Here is a 10,786-nt window from a genome sequence, read left to right on the forward strand (position 1 = left end):
GTGCAAGTATCCCGAGCATGTACTCCCTGCTGAGCAAACTCCACCTTCGATGGCGGAGACACGTTCGACTCATAGAGAATGGGAGGCTGCCAAAGGACATCCTATATGGACAGCTGGCCACAGGCACCAGATGAGTCGGCCGCCACTCACTCCGTTTCAAGGATGTGTGCAAGAGGGACATGGAGGCATGCGACATTTCACTCGACGGTTGGGAAGTGCAGGTACCTGGAGAAAGACGGTCCGTAAGGGCGTAGCAGTTGCTAATGTGAGGAGAGTTCAGTTGGCGGCCGAGAAAAACGAGAGAAAGAAGAGCATGGCAGTAACCACAGCAACCCAGACTTCCCAGTACGTCTGACCAACGGCAATATGGACTGTCATTCGCACATAGGCCTGCACAGCCATATCAGATGTTGCCAAAACCCCAGAGACAGACGACACTCCAATGGGGCTACTCAAAAGGTCTCTCGAGACTGAGCCGCCAATGATGATATTATAAACATCGCATCTTCGCAGTAAGCGTCCTTGCAAATTGAAATTGGTTCTATTCCCAAAAATTAGCTACTATGACATTCAATATCGAAGCGACAGTGACATCTTAAAAGCTTTTTTACTTTTACTTTTATTCTAATCCATGTTTGTTTGTATTTTCTAATCCATGTTTGTTTGTATTTTTGTTTTCTGTTGGTTTTTTCTGGGGTGAGGGTTTACAAGGAAAATCTATTTGGCACAAATGTCTGTTGTTTAAGCCAAAATTGTAATGATCAAATATAATAAATGGCTGTGGTGGTGACCACTTTGACAGTCCAGATGTCTGTCTATTATTATAACCCAGTTCCGCAAAACAAATAGGAATCAACATTTCAAATTTGTTTGACTTAACAGGAAGAATTTCAGAGCAGAGCCAAAAACATATTCCCATCTCAAATCACTAAATTACCTTACAATATCCAGATAATTCACTAAATTAAAAAATTAGAGAAGGTCCAATTTACGAAACTAATCCATCTTGTCATAAAGCCTCGTGAATTGTATATATTATGAAGTCTACTCCTTGAAATTGGCTAATTACTCGGGATGAGCAACATCTTTTCAACACTGACTCTCCCATAATTAACAAGTACTTGATAACATCTAACAAAGATATAAACAGAAACGCAAATGGAAATAATACATATCGTAAATGTATTACAATAATAGTTTTAAAAATAAGGGGTACAAGAAAAACATCCATTGTTCGAAAGAAAATTATAGAGACCTCCATCATCGAAAATTAAATGTTCTATTCCCAAAATGTTCTATTCCCAAAATATATATAAATATACACTCTCTGGTTAACCTGTGTGACCCCTTACATGCATTTTACATTGAACTTACTCGCAATGCATGGCACAGAATAACGATGCATATGGTTCAATGGTGGCGCGAGGGTTCTATTAGCCTGGTAGCAATGTTCTTTAGTGGTGCCCCTACTTAAAATACAGAGAACAGCTTTTATGTGAGTTGACAACCTCCTTCGAACGCCCTCCTCCCCTCTTAAATATATGCCCTTGTGAATAATTGCCCCAGTTCGTATAAGATGAGGGTAACATACGACGAGAAATTTCAGCTGCGAAAAGCTCAAGATGGCGACCCCTTCTTCAGGCGCCGGTGCGTAAGTGCCCCCTCACACACCACCCCTTGCCACCAGTGATACGGCTATACTTTTCAAACTCTTTCATACTAAGAATCAGAAAGTCGTTTTAGCAATTTCCTTTCCCAGCTTTGAAATCGCGAAATTCGAGTGCAATTTCATTAGCCTGATGGAAGGGAGGCTACTCCTGGAATCTTGTTTGATTTCGAAGGACTCGTACTTTACAGAGGTTGACCCAGAATTAGTTTCACTGCATAATTTCTACGTTTGTTTGTCAGTACTGAACTTTCTAGCGTGCCCAAGTCCTAACAGATCATACATAATTTAATATATCTTCAACGACTAATTCATTGCAAGGGTTTGGTGGTAGGTTAACCGCCATTTTCTTGCTTGTGAACCATAACAAAACGAAGTGCCAAGGGTAACAGATTTCATTGCCGTGCACGCATAAGTGTCACATTACTCAATGTTGTTACAACTCGGTGGTTTTAAAATAAGTAACAGAAAGGACGTGAAACCAACAATTTGAGTAAAACTCCAGAATTTATTTCCATAGAATACAAAGTGGAAATTTAATAGACACAGAATTGCGAATTGAATTCCAAAAGATCATAAACGTAATATCACAAGTCTAAAGTATAGACTGTTTCGAATGAATTCCGAAGGTTTTGAATGCCCTGATATAACAAAGTGATACAGTCTAAAACGTCTTTGAACGAGTTCTGAATAATCTTAACGTCGTCTGAAAGGTCAATGAGTACTTTGTAATTCCAATGAATATAAATAATTCCTCTCAAATTGTGTCTGAAGACACCAATAAGTGATTCTACGGACAGCAAATAAGCACAGAAAGATAGGTACCAAAGAACTGATCACATGAATCTGTTTGTGAAATTAGTTAGGAATATGAGAAGTGTTCAAATGCTATAAACTTATGGAGTAAGAGAATATTTGTTTCCATAACAACCAAATCACACACACACACACACACACACACACACACACACACACACACCATTGTTGGTCAAACGTTCCATGAATATTACAAGACACGCTTTTTATGGCTTCTATAGCAACCTGATTAAAATATATTTTTCAAATCTCACAAAACATATGGCAAACCTTTAATCAAATAACTGGAAGAATAGTTATCATGACACGATTTACAAACAAATGTATGTATCTTGGTATCTATGACAGCCTGTGAGAAACGGATATTTTGACATCTTTTCGAAAACAACTCTATTTGATGGCATCAAACGTTCGGGAAATGTTCTATGTGGAATGTTCCAGGAAATATTGAATCTTATAGCCTCCAGAGCAACCACCAATTATTACATTCTTATGTTACGTGTTTAGGCGCGAATAAACAGTAACGAAAAAAAAAAAAAAAAGAGTGAAAGCAACAAGCTTTGATACATTTGACAAAAAATGTATTTCCCTGAAAAAATTCTGTAAAAATGAATGATAAGATCTTACGATTTTAAGATCAGATCCAAATATAATCCAAGAATAATCTACGAACTAAATGAATGAAATGTTCTAATGAATTCAAGTTCGAGTTCCGATGAAGAACCCAAGATGGAGGGCGATGACGTATTCTGTATCCTTTTTGGTGTTGTAAGGTCTACAGTTCTGTGTTATTCACAAACAATAATCCGGTGTTTGGATTTCCCAACAAAATTTAAATAAATGTCTTTGTCCAAGAATTCTGTATGATCACACATATATTTCCAGGAGAAAGAATTAATCCTTTTGAATTAAATAGTTCGAATAAACATTAAAATGTAATTACCCAAACTGGTCACAAAGAAACAAACACATTGACATCAAGTGTTTTAAGCCCAGACTGAGAAAAATCTCTATAAACAATGATTATACAGTAACTCGAAACGCAAAACAAATTCCCGGAGGATAGTTAACTTTCCAGAACCTTCGAGAAGTACTTACGTATAAAAGCACGTAGTCCCAGTATGACCTTGACGAAAACCAATCGTTTTACTCATCGAATAAGATAAAAAATAAAACGTTATTTACTTCTCTCACTGAATTTCTAAATGAAGGTCGAGAACTACTTCAGCTTTAGGTGTTTACAACTGAAGAGTCAAGGAGGTCAAACTATTTTCAGGAAAATATGAGTTCTTAGTAAACAAAACTACATTTTGACATGCAATGAAATTAAAATAAAAATATTTTAAAACTAACAAACATTTGAATTAATATAAATTAAATCAAATATACATAACACTTCCCCCATAAAGAAAAATAAATATTTATATGATAAAGCTTTCTTTTTACCATAGATTGATTAGACATGAGTTTAAAAAGAACCCTTAAAAATTACACACAGTGTACATGACATAACACATTGTTATACACGGGAAAGTGCATCTGCTATTAAACTGTCTTTCTCCTTGATGTGCCTGATGTCAATATCATATTCCCGTAACAACAAACTGCACCTTAGTAGTCTTTTATTTTTATTTTTCATCTTCCCGATGAAAGTAAGTGTGTTGTGGTCACTAAAAGCAATGGTCGAAGAAGCAGCTGAACTAATGTAAACGTCAAAATGTTGTAATTCTATATCAAAGCCAACCATTCCTTCTCGATTGTTGAATAATTTCTTTGGTGATTATCTAACTTCTTAGAAAAATAGCTCACTGGATGATCAATACCATTTTCGTCCTCTTGAATCAAAACTGCCCCAACGCCAACATCACTTGCTTCAACAGACAGTTTAAATGATTGGCTGAAATTTGAAGCTGTAAGAACTGGCGCTCTGTTAAGGGTGGCTTTTAACTTGCAAAAGCCTCCTGACATTCTTCAGTCCAAAGGAACTTGTTTTTTTAAAATTAAAATTGGAACAAAATTTCCAATAGTTTCCAGCCATACCTAAAAATCGCATTAGTTGCTTTTTATTAACAGGCGTAGGAAATTCAGAGAGAACCATGACCTTGTCATCTGTAAGTTTAAGTTGTCCATGTCTTACGACATGTCCTAGAAATGTTACAATAGCACGGCAGAACTCACTTTTGGATAAATTAATTGTCAAACTTGCATCTGTGAGCCTGTCAAAGAATCTCCGAATTGTTGCTAAATGTTCTTTCCAGGTGTCGTTGTAGATGATGACATCATCGATGTAAGGATCACAATTGTCTAGACGGGAGATAATCATATTCATGAGACGTTGGTAAGTACTTGGCGGCCCTTTCATTCCAAACGGCATTTTACTTTATATTCGTAAAGTCCATCTGAAGTCACGAATGCCGAAATTTCCTTTGCTCTTTCCGTTAGTGGAATTTGCCAAAATCCTTTCAGAAGGTCAAATTTAGTGACATAATTGGCATTTCCGATTTTATCAATCCAGTCATCGATTCTTGGTAATGGAAATTAATCTTTTTGTCACACTATTCACCGTCCTGTAATGACTACACAGACGGAAAGTTTTATCTGGTTTTGGAACAAGTATGCATGGTGAACTCCAGTCACTTTTACTGGGCTCTATAAAATCATTCTCCAGCAAATACTGAATTTCTTTTTTTAAGCATTCCTGTTTGAGAGGGTTCATCCTGTATTGGTGTTGTTTCACAGGTTTGGAGTTTACATTTTCGACGTAATGAAAAATTGTGTTCCTTCTTGTAGGAACGTCTGGAAATAAGTGCTCATATTCAAATAATAACTGTTTAAGTTCATTTCTTTCTTGCTCTTGCAAATGTGAAATTTTCTGGTCCAGATCTTTCATAAGTTCTGAATTCCGAAGATTTGTCACTACAATATTAGTAGAATCCGATGATATTCCTTCACTTAAATCTTCAGTGAGTGGGACAGGTACAACTAAATTAATTGCATGTTTAACCTGGCTATAACTTTCAATATACTGTTACTCCTATAACTTATTTAGAACCCAGTAGCACTGATATTTATAGGTTACTGCATTTGTATGGGAAAATATGACCTTGGGAGTGCAGTATATCCATCCGACAACAAGAGTTCATATTTTCCCATACAAATGCAGTAACATTTTTATTATATGCTCATTTTCTTATTCTACCTAAGGCTTAATTATATAAACAAAATACACTACAAGAAACATCGTAAATGAATGCATACCGTATTCCAAACTAAATACACAATCGCAGATTTATCATTACACAACAACATCATTATTAATGCGCACATAACTCCGCCCAGATAAATTTGAACTTAGTCGCGCGCTCGACATAACGTTCGAAAGAAAATGGCGTGTCTAGTTAAAATTGAAATTTGCAGTCATATTGTGAATGAATGCGCATTGCAACAACTTTTCCATTTGATCTGGAATGAATAGATTTTGGTATTTTGTTTCGATTCGACGAACGTTTGTGATTTTGGACTGGATTCATCTGTGCAAATTGTACATGAAATACATCGGATAGAAGCGGCGCGAAGAAGCGTGTTTACATCTGCAAGTGTGTCTGTTCTGTCATTGACTATTTGAAATCAAATTGTGGGAAAAATATGAAGTGTTTCAAGTGCAATTATCAAAAAGACGCTATTGAATTTAATGTTTATTTCATTTTGAGTACAGTAAGGAAGATGTAATTGCACTTGGAATATAGTCGAAATTACAGTACAATTTCGAAATGTGTAATCAAGCTTGAAAACTCAAGACATGGCTCATGTAATTCGGATTTGCAGAACTAAGAAAGTACATTTTGAGGAAATTCTGGATGTAAAATTGTAAGTATATTTTTTTGCCATTCTTATTACCAGCTAAAGAAGACAGTTTATGCCTTTATAGCTTGCATGTTATTTGTAGGTACCAAGCATTTTTATGAAATATGGTGTCTATCGCAAAATCTGAAACAATGTATCAAAAAGCTAACGTGGAATGTAGCAAAACAGTTGGTATGTTGCAGTCCACGAAAAATCTACTTTAGTTCATTCAGAAACAAATTTAATCAACCAAAACGTATTGCGCCTACTATGCGAATGTACATGATTTGTTTACAAAGTAGTTCCTAATACACTATTGGGGACACGTGTCCTGCGCGTGGATGCAATATGAAGGTGTGTAATATCGTAAAATATTGAACGATTCTGATAATGTAAAGTTAACGGTGAAAAAAATGAGCATATAATAATATGCTTTTATGCATTCATTTTCTTCTTAACTTTGTAAGGGCAGTAATATCTAAAGTAAAGAAAATGTTAAAGAATGGGGAAGAGATATAGAACCCCATTATTACCAGACTCAAAAGTTCTCTCCAATATAGTTCTGTCAAACCATAATTTCACTTTTGACTTTAATTGCTGAAAGCCAGATTCAAGCAAAATGTGCTAGAAAGTTCCGAACCTAAAATTTGACCTTTGATCAGATTGAACAGATTTGGGAAGGCCAAATTGAGTCGAAGAAACTTTATCAAAGTTGTAATATTTCTCAATGGAATTGCCTCTAGAAATCTTGTTGACACACACATAATGGTCAACAGGTATTGGTTCCCGGATTTGGTCTTAGGTAAGGGAACAACACAATCTACCATAATTCTACTAAATGGTTCGTCAAAGGCAGGAATAAGTTGTAGATGAGCCTTAGGTATCTTTTGATTGGAGTTTCCTACCATTTGACAGGTATGACATGATCTACAGTATTTACGAACATCACTTTTGATTTTTGGCCAGTAAAAGTGAGTCAAGATCTTGCGATAAGTCTTATTAATCCCTAAATGACTAGCCAAAGAAGTTTCAGGGGCCAGACTAAGTATTTCCTATCTGTATGGTTTTGGAACTACAATTTGATAGTTTACTGATCAATCATCACCAGCAGGTACCGCGGGAGGTCTCCATTTTCTCATAAGAATTCCAATTTTAATGATATAACAGACACGAACTTCAGTGGCTTCAGTTTCACTAATGGCCCTTTGAAACAAGCAGGAGATCTCATGATCTTTTTCCTGTTCGACGACAAGTGATTGTCGTTTATCACCCTGATTAGAATAACGAGAATGAGTCGTTAAAAGAGAATCACTGTGATCAATACCCTTTGATTTATCCAAACAAGGAGTGAAAGTGACCTCATCAATAGCCCGGCAATACATATGTCAGCTAAAGGAATACTTTCTTTATCAACATCATTCTCAAGAGCTTTCTTTGCCATTGCTCTGGTAACTGCACAAGCTGGGAATAAACCAGGGAATTATTTTTTAATTCGATCGACTTTCTGATCCAAACAAGGCTTGTTAGTTACAAGTGGATTAAGCACAACCTAGTTTCCAGCTAGATTGTTGCCAAGTATTAAATGAATGCCCTCTTGTCTTCAAATCAGAGCAATAAACTTTCTCAGGGTGTTAAGGACCTGGATATTTTGTTATCATGTGTAAATGTTAATCGACCGTATTATCAAAATATATTGAACGTATATCGAAGGCAACCCTTATTCCAGAGCTGTAGCTAAGAAGTTTTCGCTGGGGCAGAATCTCATTAAAGAGCCTAAACCCACACCCACCCACCCACTCACCGCCAGACAGTTCCAGGGCTCCAGTGACGCCCATCCAAGTGGAGATGTACCTCCCCACACCCATTCTTGCAGTTCTGCCTTATTCCATCTTTGCTATCAAATAATCAGACAAAAGGTGCGTACGAGTTTGATCCACTACTGGGTGTTTGCAATAAAATACATTTATTTATTAGCTTATCTTCTAAGTGAAACTACTTAAAAAGCCAACATATTTTTCACGATTTCATTGAAACTCTCTAACCGTTGTCTAAATTGATAAACGCATTTATTTATCATGCAGCGTAATGAAGTAATTTTATGGGTGAAGTTCAAGAAAATCTTCCAACGTTTTGGAGAAAATAACAACCAGCAGTTGTTCATAGGCTTATTGTAAATGTTCATTAATTATATTCCTTTTGCAAAATCTTTATGTAAGATGTGTATTCTGCACACACACACACACACGCACGCACACACACACACACACACACACACACACACACACAGAGTTACAAATGCATCTCACGGTGAATAAAATTATCCATTAAATACCAAAGCGTAAGCTGTATTTGATTGGACTACAACAATCGTGACACATATACCAGAATGCGTTTAAAATATATATAAAAAACTTCAGTAAGAATTGTATTGTGAATTTTACCTCAGATTTCTGTTATTACATACATTCTGTCCACCAATGCATAAGAACATGCTCCAGAGAGTCAATGTGGCTTCAGAGCCAATAGGGGCACAACTGACATGGTGTTCGTCCTGAGACAGTTCCAGGAGAAATGCAGAGAACAAAACAAAGGACTGTACATCACATTTGTGGAATTGGCAAGGGCATTTGACACAGTGAACAGAACTGGACTGTGGAAAATCCTTGAAAATCTCGACTGTCCTCCAAATATTTTTACCTATGTCATCCAGCTACACGAAGACCAGCTTAGTCAGGTCAGAAACAAAAACGACCTGTGCCAGACCTTCCTCATCGTAAATGACGTGAAACAGGACTTCGTTTTAACCCCCTTATTGTTCTCAATCGTCTTTAGCATGATGCTCCAAAAAGCAACAGTAAACCTTGATGACGATTTCGTACTGATGGCAAACTCATCTGTTTAAAGCGACTTCAGGCCCACACCAAGACCTTGGAAAAACTGATTAGAGAACTTCTTTTTGTAGACGCAGGCGCCCTTGTTGCCCACACGGAAGCCGCATTACAGCGTGTAACATGCTGCTTTGCAGAAGATTGCCAGCTCTTTGGTCTTGAGGTCAGCCTAAAGAACACTGAGGTACTTCACCAGACTGCTCCCAAGGAAGAGTACCGGCCACCAAGCATCTTCGTTCACCAGACAGAGCTGAGTTTAGTCCACCAGTTCACCTACCTGGGCTGTGTGATCTCCTCTGATGCCAAGAGCGACAAAGAAATAGACAACAGAGTGGCGAAGGCAAACAGCGCCTTCGGCAGACTATAAACGAGTGTGCTACAAAGCCAGTCTCAAGAGAGATACAAAGATCAGCGTCTACAGAACTGTCGTACTGATCACCCTCCTATATGGCGTGGAATCTTGGGTCACCTACAGCTGTCACCTCCACCTCCTTGAACGCTTCCATCAGCGCTGCCTCCACACCATCCTCAACATTCACTGGAGTGACTTCGTCACCAACACTGAAGTCCTCAAACAAACAGGGATCACCAGCGTTGAGGCCACGCTCATGAAGATACAGCTACGCTAGGCAAGGCACGTGTCCAGGATGGAGGATCATCGCCTGCCAAAGATCGATCTATATGGTGAGCTCTCTATTGGCCACCGTGATAGAGGGGCATCTCGAACGAGATATAAAGACTTCTTGGAAAAGACCCTCACCACCTGTGACATCTATCACCGCCAATGGGCATTACAAGCTGCTGACCATGAATGCTGGCGACGTACAGTTCACCGGGCCACTGCCACTTTTGAACAAAACAGATGGGCCAGCTTGGAGGAAAAAAAGATGGCGAAGAAAAAAACCGAGAACCATCGGCAGCACCCACAACAACCCAGACATTCCCCTTCAGCCTCTGTGGACGGACGTGTCTGTCACGTATTGGACTAGTCAGCCACCAGCACGTGTGATGTTTTACCCCAACCCCTTGTATTATACATGTATTTATAAGTCTGTAAGTGGAGCCAGGTAAGCTTTGTTTTTCCAAGTACCTAAGTTGGCTAATCCTCTTACGTAACCCAGTCTTTGTTTGAGCTCTTGAGTGGAAATCTGGCGGGAATCTTTGTACATGGGAACACGTGACGTAGACAACTTCAAAGAGCCGGAAGCCGACAATGGTAGGCTGGACAGTACATGGGGACACACAGACTGACATTTTTATGATTGACAGTTCGATCAAATGACCACAGTCCGTCGCCATCCAATCGGGATGCGTTGTAGGTGGGACTTGATTCGAGAAACTGGCATAAGACTTGTACAAGCCTGAAATTCGTCAGTTGGTGTTTAAGAGTCGCAGTGACACACACTCCGTTAGCCATTCGTAAAAATTGGCGGAATTTAGGAAATTCATGAAATAGCTTCGATCAGGTAAGTTTGATGTTACGTTGATTCTGCTTGATACGACTGCTGTTAATTGAAGAGAATTTGTCGTATGTATACATTTTACTTGTATTGAAGTATGAATAGTTAATTAT

The 10,786-nt window shown here is 38.1% G+C and overlaps 1 protein-coding gene across 1 annotated transcript; it reads left to right on the forward strand.

Moving 5' to 3' along the window:
* The first annotated feature begins 8,864 nt into the window (after positions 1-8,864).
* On the forward strand, positions 8,865-9,580 carry LOC149773734 (uncharacterized). The gene is made up of 2 exons (XM_089946259.1): positions 8,865-9,059; positions 9,230-9,580. The coding sequence occupies exons 1-2, from the start codon at positions 8,865-8,867 to the stop codon at positions 9,578-9,580; spliced, it is 546 nt and encodes a 181-aa protein (XP_089802385.1).
* Positions 9,581-10,786: the final 1,206 nt, after the last annotated feature.

This window comes from Sinohyriopsis cumingii, unplaced genomic scaffold (assembly GCF_028554795.1).
Source record: "Sinohyriopsis cumingii isolate HCF-2022 unplaced genomic scaffold, ASM2855479v2 utg000622l, whole genome shotgun sequence".
In the NCBI taxonomy this organism is placed as follows: Eukaryota; Metazoa; Mollusca; class Bivalvia; order Unionida; family Unionidae; genus Sinohyriopsis; species Sinohyriopsis cumingii.

Coding starts and splice junctions, on each gene's coding strand:
- LOC149773734 (XM_089946259.1), top strand. CDS start 8,865: ATGGTGTTCGTCCTGAGACAGTTCCAGGAGAAATGCAGAGAACAAAAC. Junction 9,060..9,229: donor ACGAAGACCAGCTTAGTCAG/GTCAGAAACAAA, acceptor ATCTGTTTAAAG/CGACTTCAGGCCCACACCAA.